Source organism: Lampetra planeri, chromosome 77 (genome assembly GCF_965212315.1).
Source record: "Lampetra planeri chromosome 77, kcLamPlan1.2.h2, whole genome shotgun sequence".
Lineage (NCBI taxonomy): Eukaryota > Metazoa > Chordata > Hyperoartia > Petromyzontiformes > Petromyzontidae > Lampetra > Lampetra planeri.
In genome coordinates, this window is record NC_136182.1 from 57,076 (window position 1) to 71,975 (window position 14,900).

General features: G+C 48.2%; 1 protein-coding gene across 6 annotated transcripts in view; it reads left to right on the plus strand.

Annotated features, from left to right (window-relative positions):
- The first annotated feature begins 4,897 nt into the window (after nt 1-4,897).
- Nucleotides 4,898-14,900, plus strand: part of LOC144738110 (cell adhesion molecule DSCAML1-like) — a 146,313-nt gene continuing 136,310 nt past the window's right edge. For 2 of the 6 annotated variants that reach the window (XM_078621021.1, XM_078621017.1), the window contains exons 1-7: nt 4,898-5,120; nt 7,228-7,320; nt 8,327-8,404; nt 9,572-9,714; nt 10,107-10,302; nt 12,752-12,894; nt 13,244-13,445. In XM_078621021.1, the coding sequence (XP_078477147.1) occupies nt 5,105-5,120; nt 7,228-7,320; nt 8,327-8,404; nt 9,572-9,714; nt 10,107-10,302; nt 12,752-12,894; nt 13,244-13,445 (871 nt within the window). In that variant the 5' untranslated portion in view covers nt 4,898-5,104. Of the gene's footprint in view, nt 5,121-5,167; nt 5,256-7,227; nt 7,321-8,326; nt 8,405-9,571; nt 9,715-10,106; nt 10,303-12,751; nt 12,895-13,243; nt 13,446-14,900 lie in introns of those variants that run through there. The other 4 variants (XM_078621018.1, XM_078621019.1, XM_078621022.1 and 1 more) reach the window with 3 other exon arrangements.

The window sequence follows — 14,900 nt, forward strand, 5'->3', positions numbered from 1 at the left end:
TTTAGTGGCGGTGACGTCACCACGACGCTTGTGCCAGGCCAAGTGCACCTTGAGGCCACGTGAAGTGTCGAACGCCCGCTGGCAGGAGGTCACGGGGCAGACCCAGCAGGTGCCACGGGTCAACTGACCGAGATGACCGAGATGACTGGCTGATGCACCACCTGTGCCCCCTACTGTGCCAACTCCCCACACAACACATAGACACACACATAGACACACAGACAACAACCGCCATTCGCCACTAAGTGGCGGTGACGTCACCACGACACACAGACACACATAGACACACAGACACACACACATAGACACACAACACACAGACAGACACACAACACACGCACCTTGATACATCCGCCGAGATCTCGCTAGTACTCTGCGTCTCGTTGGAACACAAAAAAACTAACACAGTGTGGAGCTTTAAACTTGTTCAAAATAATGATAATTATTATTTAAAAAATATTTTAAATCAAAAAGTGCGACATCAACACCTTTCTCTCTCACCTAGGCCCGACCTCAGGCCTAGGTGTGAGGGGAGGCTGACAAGGCCGCACGCCTATATCGTCCGCTGGTCAGTCACGTGACAACAACACACCCTCCCCCCCGCTGATTGGTTGAGATTAGGGGGGAGGGGGGGATAGGGGCGCTGATTGGTTGAATTTCGGGGAGGAGCTGGAAGGGAGAGAGGGGCGCTGATTGGTTGAGTTTCTGGGAGGAGCTGGAGGGGAGAGAGGGGCGCTGATTGGTTGAATTTCAGGGAGGAGCTGTAGGGGAGATAGGGGCGCTGATTGGTTGAATTTCTGGGAGGAGCTGGAGGGGAGAGAAGGGAGCTGATTGGTTGAGTTTCTGGGAGGAGCTGGAGGGGAGAGAGGGGAGCTGATTGGTTGAGTTTCTGGGAGGAGCTGGAGGGGAGAGAAGGGAGCTGATTGGTTGAATTTCAGGGAGGAGCTGTAGGGGAGATAGGGGCGCTGATTGGTTGAGTTTCTGGGAGGAGCTGGAGGGGAGAGAAGGGAGCTGATTGGTTGAGTTTCAGGGAGGAGTTGGAGGGGAGAGAGGGGAGCTGATTGGTTGAGTTTCTGGGAGGAGCTGGAGGGGGAGATAGGGGAGCTGATTGGTTGAATTTCAGGGAGGAGCTGGAGGGGGAGATAGGGGAGCTGATTGGTTGAATTTCTGGGAGGAGCTGGAGGGGAGAGAAGGGAGCTGATTGGTTGAGTTTCGGGGAGGAGTTGGAGGGGAGAGAGGGGAGCTGATTGGTTGAGTTTCTGGGAGGAGCTGGAGGGGGAGATAGGGGAGCTGATTGGTTGAATTTCTGGGAGGAGCTGGAGGGGGAGAGAGGGGAGCTGATTGGTTGAATTTCTGGGAGGAGCTGGAGGGGGAGAGAGGGGAGCTGATTGGTTGAATTTCTGGGAGGAGCTGGAGGGGGAGAGAGGGGAGCTGATTGGTTGGATTTCGGGGAGGAGCTGGAGGGGGAGAGAGGGGAGCTGATTGGTTGAGGATACAATTAACTCGGGTACCAGTCTATTTATAGCTTTTATTTATTTAACTCACTTCGTCTGTTGTATCCTCAAAAAAGAAATATTGTAACTCAATTTTTACACACTTACCAATGTGCTATCGACTGCAAACTTCGTATAGGTATGTCATACTGATGACAACACGATATTCTATCATAAAAAATCCAAAATATTGATTTTTAAACGTTTTACACGTTGTCTTCCCGACAGACCTGTTCTTCACCTGAGGACGGCTGCTTGCGTTGTGGCCGAAACATCGTGAGAATTATTGAATGTTTTATTTTTATTATTTTATTATTTCCCTTCTACGTGACTTTACCGAAAGAACCAAGAAGATTTTTACACGCTTTTATTTTACCGAGTAAATTGTATCCTCAGCGTTCAGCAGTGCGACTATTTTTGTTTTTTTGGGCTCCACCATCATCTATCTTGGCAGCAATCGTGTTGCCGTTTTGCTCCCCCTCTCATCTCTAGGAATCACAGCCTTCAACTTCTAGCCCCCCCCCTCCCCCGCGTCTCGCGTCCCATTCCCTAGCGAACACGCAACGCTCACTCACTCACTCCCTGTTCTCTCCCCCCCCACCTCTACCGCCCTCTCTGCCTTATGAAGCCTTCCTAACTCCGGCATCTCTCCCACTTCAGTAAAAATGTCTTGCTGTGGTTGCCACACCTGATGATGCTTGCTCGTGTTGCAATCGAAACGTCGTGATTTTAATTTGCTTTTATTCATTTATATTTTTGTTATTTTATTTTTCATCTACGTGACTTCACCGAAAGAACCAACGAGTTTGGATCATTGCAGTCACGAAAACTTCAAATCTAGAAGGGAACTGATTGGTTGGATTTCATAGACACCCATACAGACCCATACTCATAGAGACCCACAGAGACCCATAGAGACCCACAGAGACCCATACTCATAGAGACCCACAGAGACCCATACTCATAGAGACCCATACAGACCCACAGAGACCCATACCCATAGAGACCCATAGATACCCACAGAGACCCATACCCACAGAGACCCATACTCATAGAGACCCACAGACCCATACTCATAGAGACCCATAGACACCCACAGAGACCCATACTCATAGAGACCCATAGAGACCCACAGAGACCCATACTCATAGAGATCCATACAGACCCACAGAGATCCATACTCATAGAGACACATAGAGACACATACTTAGAGACCCATACTCATAGATACCCACAGACCCATACTCATAGAGACCCATAGACACCCACAGAGACCCATACTCATAGAGATCCATACAGACCCACAGAGACCCATACTCATAGAGATCCATACAGACCCACAGAGATCCATACTCATAGAGACACATAGAGACGCATACTTAGAGACCCATACTCATAGAGACCCACAGACCCATACTAATAGAGACCCACAGAGACCCACAGAGACCCATACTCATAGAGATCCATACAGACCCACAGAGACCCATACTCATAGAGACCCACAGACCCACAGAGACCCATACTCATAGAGACCCACAGACCCATACTAATAGAGACCCACAGACCCACACTTAGAGACCCACAGAGACCCATAGACACCCACAGAGACCCACAGAGACCCACACTCATAGAGATCCATACAGACCCACAGAGACCCATACTCATAGAGATCCATAGAGACCCACAGAGACCCACACTCATAGAGATCCATAGAGACCCACAGAGACCCACACTCATAGAGATCCATAGAGACCCACAGAGACCCACACTCATAGAGATCCATACAGACCCACAGAGACCCATACTCATAGAGATCCATACAGACCCACAGAGACCCATACTCATAGAGATCCATAGAGACCCACAGAGACCCACACTCATAGAGATCCATAGAGACCCACAGAGACCCACACTCATAGAGATCCATAGAGACCCACAGAGACCCACACTCATAGAGATCCATAGAGACCCACAGAGACCCACACTCATAGAGATCCATACAGACCCACAGAGACCCACACTCATAGAGATCCATACAGACCCACAGAGACCCATACTCATAGAGATCCATACAGACCCACAGAGATCCATACTCATAGAGACACATAGAGACACATACTTAGAGACCCATACTCATAGAGACCCACAGACCCATACTAATAGAGACCCACAGACCCACACTTAGAGACCCACAGAGACCCATAGACACCCACAGAGACCCACAGAGACCCATACTCATAGAGACCCATAGAGACCCACAGAGACCCATAGACACCCACAGAGACCCACAGAGACCCACAGAGACCCACAGAGACCCACAGAGACCCACAGAGACCCACACTACAACTAAACTAAGTTTGTGTCACCAGCTGATCTGCTGTGTAGATATTGTATGAGAAGCGAGCTGGGCCATCACTAGTGACAGCAGCTCAGCCACGTGGCTGATATCATCATCATCATCACCACGTGGACATTGATAGCAGCAGACACAGACTCTAAAACTACTCTAAACGTGTGGCTTCGAAATGTGGAGGGGAAAGACCGCAAGAAAATCAATATTCTGATAATGCATCAATCGATATTCTGATAAAGCATCAATCGATAGTGTGATAAGGGGTCGTCCATAATTGACGTCACGCGATTTTGGCCGATTTTTGACCCCCCCCCCCTTTGTAACACGGCGTCACAAAAAGTCAGACCCCCCTCAAATATGACGTCACAAAGCTCTGCCCCCCCCCAAAACCATATTTCCATTTTAAAAATAAAAATGCGTCAAATCGCTTTAAACTATTGTCATTGTAGTGCGTATTTAATGTGGCGCTGCACTCTGATGTTGTAGGAGAAAAAACACGTATTTAAACGGAGGCGTTGGAAAGCTGAAATTTAGCATGAAATTCACTTGAAAATATTAAACGTCTAACTAAAACTGCAGATGTTCAGAATATTATATTGAAATTCTCTTATATTTATAAATTAATAAAATTTATTCTAACTATAAAAAAATACTTCAAACTTTGTAGTAGAACGAAGCAAAATTGAGAGTACAATTATAACAATCATATATTCATTTCACAGAATGAATAGCCCTGGTAGAATCATTAAAATAAAAATGTTTAATAACAATCATTAAAAAAATGTACAAAATGTATGCTTCTTCATTCTCCCATGGAAAAGCAGAATGCTCTTTCATGGAATAAATAAAAGGTGACCTTAGTCAATTTAAAGAATCAAATAGTTAATAATGAAAATTTATCCAAATTAGTGTTAAAACAATTATATTAAATTAACATTAAAAATTTGCGCATTTTGATGTGACGTCACATTTCTCAAACCCCTCTCCTTCCCTCGTCACACATCGTCACAAATGTTTGACCCCACTCCCCCCCCCCTCGGTGCGTGACGTCATTTATGGACGGCCCCTTTGCGGAGGTGATCGATTTGAGACTTTGACGTTTGTGTAGGCGAAGAGGAAGTGTCAGCAAGTTTCATTTCGCAGCGCTGCTACGAAATCGGAGTCACGAGTTGAGTTCCCGCTCTTCGCGGCTCAACTCCTCCGGGTGGCGATGATCTGAGCCGGTCCCGGGCCTGCCCCGAGGTCCACTCAGCCTCAAATGAGCACCTCCCGCGGTACGTAGCGAACACCGCGGGCGCTGGGCGAGTCACAAAGGCGGGCGGGCGTGGTCCTGGCCACCCACTTCCTCGTGTGTCACAGTGCAGTCCTGGCAGGCGCTACAGGCCAACAGCGCCTGCCCCACACGGTCTGTGAGTAGGAGTGAGGCTCGGGGGTTGTGAGTTTGGTATTTCACGCGCAACCTCTCAGGTGAGAGAACCACACGGGCAGGTGAGAGAGGCGTGCAGGGCTGCCGTGCCCTTCACCAGCTGAGGACTGCGCTCTGAGATTGAGACCCCAGTGAGACGAATTGTCCCTTGTGATTGACGTCCTTTATACTGGTAGGAACCTCCTGGTTACACCAGCCCACAGGGGATTATTGTGTCCGTCCGTCCGTCGTGCAGGGAGGGGCTGGGTGGGGAGGGAGGGGGCTGGGTGGGGAGGGGCTGGGTGGAGAGGTTGGGAGGGGTGGGGAGGGGCTGGGTGGAGAGGGTGGGGCTGGGTGGAGAGGGTGGGGCTGGGTGGAGAGGGTGGGGCTGGGTGGGGGGTGGGAGGGGTGGGGCTGGGTGGGGGCTGGGTGGAGAGGGTAGGGGTGGGAGGGGTGGGGCTGGGAGGGGAGGGTGGGGAGGGGCTGGGTGGGGAGGGTGGGGGGGTGAGAGGGGTGGGGCTGGGTGGGGAGGGGCTGGTCACCCCGCGGTGCCCTTATAAAACTCAACGTTTAACCTACTCACGCCGGCTTGTGCCCGCCCTCACAGTCGGGCATATTTGCGGAATACACCACGCCGCCGTTGACCCTGCAGGCCATTGACCGAGCAACCCAACGTTCCTACCAGCTCCCTCCGCAGGACAATGTGTTTTAACCACCAGCTGAGAGAGAGAGAGCTCACATTGAGATTCACTGTCTCGTGTTGACGAGTCTTGCCCAGTGACGTGCGGTGAGGTCAATGGCTGGGGAGGCACTGGCTCGTGTCAGAGCCAGTCTCACACTGAGGGGGGCGTGGCCTCAAGGAGGGGGCGTGGTCTCACTGAGGGGGGCGTGGCCTCACTGAGGGGCGTGTCCTCACTGAGGGGGGCGTGTTAGACATGTCCCCCTCATCTTCTTGGTTCTTTCGGTAAAGTCACGTAGAAGGGAAATAATAAAATAAGAAAAATAAAACATAAAAACATGTTTTATTGTTTTTTTTTTTACATTATTTTATTATTTCCCTTCTACGTGACTTTACCGAAAGTTCCAAGAAGATGAATCCCTGCAGTCACGAAAGCTTAAAAATCGAGATGTCCCCCTCAGTGATGCAGATGTGATAGCTGCCTCCCCTGGTGCTTTTTCATTGCAGTTTCATGACGAGACCAGCGAGCCTAAATATCTTTATACGCTTATTGCCCGCGCTCCATCCAGTTACTGAGGGGTTGCGCAATCAGAGGGGAGGCTGAGCTCGTCGCTGCCTCACCTCTCGTCTCTTCCTGTATTTGCAGCGGAGCTCCGCAAATTTGGCGATTTTAACTATAAAAATGATTGGAATCGTACAGAAATGACATTTATAACAGATCCGTGGAAAAATCTTGATATTTATTAGATTTTTTGTTAACTTTTCATAACAGCTATTTTCATTGCAGTATGGCAGGTGAGGCTCTGCCTCCCCTGCCTGCCCTGACCGCACGTCCCCTGGTCTTGCCGTACGGTGAGGTGGGGAGATGTGAACCTTCCAAACGATGAATTAATTTGTAAATCGTTTGTGACTTGATAATTGTTTTTTTACCCTTTTATCTGGCAACAAAACTGACACCTTTTTTACAAGGAGTCATGTTTGCATTGACCACAATACCTGCAGCCATAATGCAAACAAAAAACACAACTCTGATAATGTATGCACTGTCCTTGAAGTTGATTGGTCCACACCCAAGACAGCTTTCTTTAGAGCCTAGTCTCACATGGTGTTGGACCAGATGACGCCAAAAGGCAGTGCATTCCGACTGCAGGTATTATCGTCAATGCAAACATGACTCCTTGTAAAAAAGGTGTCAGTTTTGTTGCCAGATAAAAGGGTAAAAAAACAATAATCATATTTTGCTTCTGGCAAATGAGGTTCCAATGGTGTAAACGTTTGTAACTTGTTCATTTTACAGAATCCCTGTCCTCCATTCGTGAAGGAATCGCCCCGACTTCTCCACTCGGAACAACAAAAGCAACAACAATATTCATACTTTTATTGTTGTTTGGTAAGTAGCATCACCACCACCACCACGTGTAGCCTATACTCTTTGGTTCTTTCGGTAAAGTCACGTAGGTAGAAATCCTGCGCAACCCGTCCAGTGGTACGGTGCGATCGAAGTTCAACACGTACATTAACACGCTTGGCTACGTGGTGTGTGAAAGAAATTCAACACGTACATTAACATGCTTGGCTACGTATGATGTGAAAGAAGTTCAACAAATGTACATAGATACAGGAGCGAGCAGGGCAGTACAAGGCATTGCTGTGCGCCGGCTATGATGATTGCCTTCACCAACCCACATTGACCAGAATGGTGAAGTATGTCACGTGGCCATCAGGAGCCGACATGGCGTGATGAGGCGCTCATCCAGCAGTGGATTGATGAGAGGGGTGTAGGGGCACAACAGCGACTCAGTAATGCCTCTCTGTGCTGAATCAAACACACGCACGCATTGTGCGTTATTACGCCAGTCGGTGACACGATCTCTCTCCACTTTGCACGCATTCGTCAAAGCATCTTCCACAGAAGGATCTGGATGTGAACTCAACACGAAACTAAACTATTGTTATTCTACCAGGTAAGGCCCACTGAGATGTGTAGTTATTTTATTAGAAGCGACCAATGATAGCGCAACGAAGTGGCTGATCATCATCATCACCACGTGGAAATGTCTAGCAGCCAAATACTCTAAGCGCGTGATGTTGATTCTAAATGTGGAGGGAAAAACGGGAGGATCCAGAGTAAAAGCCACGAAACCACGGGGAAAACACGCAAACTCCAAATATACAACAGGCGTCATGGTTGGGATCAAATCCACAACCTCCTGTATACCAGGCGAGGTCGTTAACATCTACTAGCCACCGTGGTGCCCCTAATGCGACCATCATCAGCGTAACGTTCTTACCCCGTGGCCCTACTGGATCATCTGTGAAATAGAGCTTCATAGCTCATCGGATTCCTCCAGTATCAATAAATAGATTTTGATTCTGAAATTTTAATTTATCTGCAGGAATGGCGGTCGCTGACAGCGCGGGGGTTGGGAATGGCTCAGAGTCCGGAGCGCAGCGCCAACGAAGAACACCACGAGGTGAGTTCAATAGCTGGTCGTGGTCAACTCGAATTCATCACCACCACCATCGCCATCATGACCATAACCACCATCACCATCATCACCACCATCATCGTCACCACCAACATCATCATTACCACCACCATCATCACCACCATCATCACCATCATCACCACCACCAACATCATCACCATCACCACCTTCATCACCACCACCAACATCATCACCATCACCACCATCTTCATGATTGTCACCTCTATCACCACAACCACCTTAATCATCATCACTAATTAACTATTATCTGGAAAGCTAATTTAGTGATCTGACAAAAGTAATGCTCAACTAACAACCGTAGCAGCATTAAATAACCGTTTCATTTTTCGTAAAAGTAATCCATTATTTTACGACAAAAACGTGACATCTAACAATCTCTCTCATTAACCTGACGTCATTATTGTAACTAACTATAACTCTTGATTTAAAGCTTTCGTGACTGCAGGGATTCATATTCTTGGTTCTTTTGGTAAAGTCCCTTTTACGTGACTTTACCGAAAGAACCAAGAATACAACTACAACTCGTTTCGCCTGACCTGAATGCCAGATTCACGAGTGCATTGCTCTCAGGCCGGTCACCACAGTGAGTGCACAAAATCCCCTTCACATCAACGTTGGTGCAGCACCTCAATTCTCGGTCCGAGAATGACGAAAATATCGTCCCGACTTCTAAGCAACATGAACTCTGTAGCAGAATAGATGGGAACGTACTGCCCTCTACTGCCTGAGTCGTGACATAGCCAACACGGTGGCGTGTAGCCTAGTACAGGACAATCGTCAAGACTCCATTATTGCAACTCACTACTTTACGGGATGTCTGGAAAAAAACATTTGCAAACTGCAGCGTGTACAAAACTCTGTGGTACGCATCGTGACGGGTACTGCAAGATGAGGCCGTGTCCGTCAAGTGCTCGCCGAGCTGCATTGCCGAACTCGTACATTCTAAAGGTCGCACTCATTGCACGCACAGTTCTTGCCACAAATGAACCACAGTACCACCTTGCTGAGATCGTCAAGGAGCATAAACCATCTTCACACACTTCCTATTTCATTGTCAGAAAGGGTAAAACCTATTCTCATTTTCCATACGAGATGTACTAATGTGGGCGCTGTGTGTTGTTGTTTCCCTAGAATTTATGGTCGTCACCCCAGAGAAAGTGAACGCCGTAGCAGGCAGCAAGATTCTCCTGCCCTGCTCCTACACCTGTACAATCAGCGGCGTTACCCACACGCTGGTGGAGTGGTTCAGGATGGATGGAGGTGAAGAAGAGAGGGTGAGTTACAAATCTCTCTATCATAGTTGAATGAGACAAATTCCGAGATACGACTTATAGAGGGTTTCTTATTTATGTCTTAATACTTTAAGGACAGGGTCACGAGATAATATAAGTGCTGAGTTACTTATACAGTGAAGAAAAAAAGTATTTGATCTCCTGCTGATTTTGTACGTTTGCCCACTGACAAAGAAATTATCAGTCTATAATTTTAATGGTAGGTTTATTTGAACAGTGAGAGACAGAATAACAACGTTTTTTGGTTTAGATCGCGTTATAAATAACGCGATCTAAACCCAAAAACGTTGATTATGAATACAACATACATACGACATACATACAACATACATACATCTTTGATCTGTGCATGCTCTCGCTTTTGTTGAACACAGATTTTCCCCAATGGAAATAGCAGCCGCGGGCCTTTAAAGGCGTCCTGGATGGGTGATGAGTCCAAGTGCGACGCCTCCATCACCGTCAGTGACATCAAGACCCACGACTCTGGGCGATATCGCTGTGAGGTCACGGTGTTTCCACAAAACATCCAAGACATTGGGTATCTACAGCTTATTGTCAACAGTCCATCAGGTTTGTGTTATTTCCTTTAAACGTCGTCTACATTATGACCCAAAACTCTATCATCTATCCTATAGACCTGATATTGAACTCAACATCTACACTTTAGAGCCATGGGCCCAGTGACATGGTGAACTGGGTTCAACCCCTGGGCTACGATCGCATCACCACCAATGTACATCAGAACCTTTGATTGCTCCTCACCGACATTTACGCAGTCTTAAAACAACGTCGCATAGGAGGTGACTCAGGTCAAAGTGCTGAGCTAGCGCCACTCAGAAGCATGGGGTTCAAGTCCAGACATTTGCTTGCGAGTTCACCGAGTCCTACAGTCGGGTGCGTTGATGGACGAAGCCCCCCTCTTTCTGCAATTCTGCACTTAATTGATGAAATTAAACGTCTGAGAATTAAAACGTATCTACATCATTGGACCTCCTTTGCCAGTACCAAAATATAATAATAGGGGTTTTCTCCTTTTTTCTGGCAACAAAACTTAAAAAAGGGGAAAAAACATATTTTGGTACTGGCAAAGGAGGTCTAATGATGTAGATGCTCACCCCGAGCTCTCATTACTTTGATAGTGGTATTGTCCTTGAGCTGTGGACGCCTTTTGGCGTCCTCTGGTCGAGCACCAATTGGATCGAGGCTCAAAAGAAAGCCGTCCCTTGGTGTGGACCAATCAGTTTGAAGGACAATGCATATATTATCATAGTGTGTTTTTTGTTTGCATTTTACTACAGGTACAGTATTGTGGTTAATGCAGACATGAATCCTCGTACAAAGGTTTCAGTTTTGTTGCCAGAAAAAAGGGGAAAAACCCTATTATTAAAATGTATCCGTTTGATTGTTATGCAATAAGCGCTGTTCCGTGTGTAATGAGAGAGCGCCATCTAGCGGGCGACAAGGGGTAGCTGTACGGCCACCATCGGGTAACCGGTATCCAATCCTCAGCGGGGATCATATCTGGGTCAAAGGTAATGGGGCGGAGTTAGTGAGAAGGTTCGGGAACCATAGGGAAGGTTCTACGAGCTTAGCTCCGCCGAGAGGATTATCAGCGAAGGCAGGGTCGGGGTCGGTGTGGGAAGCCTCGAGTTTAGACCGCGTCGCTGCTCAGCCTCTCCTCGCCATCGACCACGTGGCGGATCCCCAGTGCAGCCCGCCTCTCCTCCCGGGCACGCCACCAGCCAGCGGCGGGATTGGAGAGAGAGGGAGGCGAACCTCGACGGTGGGAAGGAAAAAATGGCTCGTCCACGGCAGTTCAAGAAAGGGAAATACTCGGAGAGAGAAGGAGCGGAGCTATGCAGAAATTATCTTAATTAAAGGACACCAGTCAAGAGTCACCATTGGAACCTCATTTGCCAGTAAAAAATATGATAATTGTTTTTTTACCCTTCTATGTGGCAAAAAAAAGATGTCAGTTTTGTTGTCAGATAGAAGGATAAAAAAACAATTATCAGTCAAGAGTAGTCGTGGAAGTCGTTTATTACACATGTGGAAGAGCAATTTGGGAAAGTCCTGCTCCCCACTGTGTGGACCAGCAGAGGTCGCTTGAAGAAATCTCAGAGTTAGCTCTGTGATTGCCACTCTGCGGACTGTTCTCTAGCAAGGAATGTTGCACTACTCTGTGAGAAATCCCAAGTAATGTGTATATTAATGACTGGACACGGGGATAACATTTGGTTAACAAAAATATAGAGGAAACTGTTGCCCAACGCGGCTTCATCTAATGCGTGTTTTGGATCTAGACTCTTGTGGCTGATGAGGTTTGTTTTCCACAACACAGGGGTGGTATTTCGGTGATACGCAGTTTGACGCTGCTAACATTTTCGTGTCTGCATAAAGAAAAGGTAGTGTGAATCGACTGTGAGAACGATGTATTTACCGTGTATGTCTGTGTGCGCGTGTGGGTGTGTTTTTTGTGTGATAATGTAATGCACTCAAAACGCACAGCAGCAGCACAACGTAAATGTTCACACATTACCGCATGCATCTGGTTATTGAGAACGAGTCATACGGACGACTAGATGGTGAATGATTCATGTTCAAGTGACAGTGTTAGTGGCGAGCGTAGGGTGCGAGTGCCGTGGTGCGGGAAGAATGGAGACGGGGGTTTGTGTTGCATTTAAATGGACAAAGAGTGTACACACACACAAGACAAGATATCGAATCAACATCCGTTAGTACAATAACGAGGGCGGGCATCTTGGAGTGTTAGTTAAACAAAGAGGGAGGGGGTGATCATTTCGAATGCAAGAAGGCAACCCGAATTTTCACACGAGGTCTGTTGTCGAACAAAGTTTTGCCCAACATGGCATTTCCAAGAACGTAACCCCCCGCGTTCAACGAGGTCTGCTTGTTCTGTACTTTTAAAACGCATTGTTACTGACAAATGTTTCGAGTTTATATATTTATATTATATAAGAAAATATACTAATGTGGGTGGTGTGTGTGGTTTCCCTAGAACTCGTGGTTGTAACCCCGGATAAAATGGACGTCATAGTAGGCACCACATTTCTCCTGCCCTGCTCCTACACCTGCACAATCAGCGGCGTTACCCACACGCTGGTGGAGTGGTTAAGGATCATAGACGGGCGAGAAGAGAGGGTGAGTTACTCCTCTGTCTGTTCTGTGCGCCATTTGCCACTAAATGTCAGCAAGCACAAGCGTGGAATTTATAGTCTTGTTAGTAAACTTGGTCACATGATCCTTGAGCATTTACAATATCCAACGCAGATGAACAGGTTTGGGATTTTCTATCCAGATCGAGGGCTCCTGGTCACGTGACTGGGTGAAGGCATGGGCCAGCCATTTAAAAAGTCTCCATGTGAAGCTCCTTTGTCAACAGTTAATCCAGCCAAGTTGCAAGCCCTGGAGACGAATCATTCTCGGGTTTTATCTGAACGAATTTTATGCTGAAATAATATAATGCATTTGCTCTCTTTATTGACCACAGCTTTATATATACATCGATGGAGAGAGCAGCCACTGGCCTTTACAGGCCACCTCGGTGGGTGATCTGTCCAAGTGCGACGCCTCCATCACCGTCAGCGACATCCAGACCCACGACTCTGGGCGATATCGCTGTGAGGTCTCGGTGTATCCACAAAACATGCAAGACATTGGGTATCTACAGCTGAATGTCCACCAACGAACAGGTTTGTATCACGTCCATCATAGGTCTGTCCTACCACCCACTACTCCCATCATCTGTCATGTGACCAAGACCCAACACTCAATATCCAGCCTACAAAATCACGTTTTGACTTTCGTGTTTGGTTTGCTGTCTTTCCCCCGCACCTCCGTGCTTGGCTACGTACGGTGTGAAAACAGTTCAACATGAATACGTACATGTGATAGAACCGTGGACCTAGATCCATGATCATCTGGGTTCAACTCCTGCCTGTGACTCTTCACTTTTAGTGTCCAATTAGCAAACAATCCGGATGTCAAGTCTCATGAGTTTGTCATCTTAGCCTGGTCCCCTGGGCACCCTTGTAAACAGATATTCCCTATCAACGGATTATCCAGGTGAAATTATTCAATGAGTAAAAACAGTACTCGGCAAACATAACACGATGTTTCGATCGCAACACAAGCAATCGTCATCAGCTGGGACTACAGCAAGATAACTGCATAAGTAGGCGAGAGAGCTGCCGTGGCACGAGGTTATATATGTAGTGGTGGTGTTGACGTGCGCCGACAGTGATGGATTACGGGGCGGCGCGGGGTGCGGGGTTGGGCACGCATGTGGGCGTGGTGTGGACGCGCGCGCCGGGAGTGAGTGAGTACGGGGCGGCGCGGCGTAGGGGATTGTGCACGCTGACACGAGGTGAGAAAAGGGGATCGTGGGCAGCGCGCAGTGATTGGTCAAATGGGATGGGTGCTCTCAGCGACGTCCGCAGGATGGACATAAAAGAGGACGCGCGGGAGCACTCGGGGTTGTTGTTAACCAGTTGAAGATTGAAGACGGAGTTGAAGAAGTAGTGCCCTGAGACCCCTAGTCCCGCAGTCCTTGCCAGGACCGGGGCCCTGTGTGGCTCGGAGGCGAGACTGTGGGACCCGTGGTCCGACGCCCATGTGGGTCGGGACTGTGGGACCCAGAGTCGAGACGGACACCCCGGTTGGGTGTGTTCCGAGAGGCTACGGGGCGTAAGAGCCCGTGTTGGTGTAGCCAGGAGAACCCTGTGGGTTAGGCTGGTGTTAGCCACCCGTGTAACTAAGTGGGTGTTGGTCACCCGAGTAACTATAGCTGGTGTTAGTCACCCGTGTAACTATAGTTGATATTAATAAAAGAGTGTGCTACCCGTGAAGTCGTCTCCCGCCGAGTTACTACATTACAACTGGCGTCAGAAGTAAACCTGTCTTCAAAGGAAAGAATGGATACTAGGAAGACTACCCATACCCACGAGCGAGATCGGGAAGACGACCGCGTACCGGAGACACAAACCTCGGATGGAGAGGACGAGGAGTTGCCGCCGATGCAGCACTTCGCGGCGATGGCCGACGCTCCGCTTGCCTCCGACACCAGCCTACAGGACGCACACTCCCGCCTGGCGGAGTTGCTGCTCGCCGCCGCTGCAATTTTGGCGGACATCACCGTTTCAGCGGGC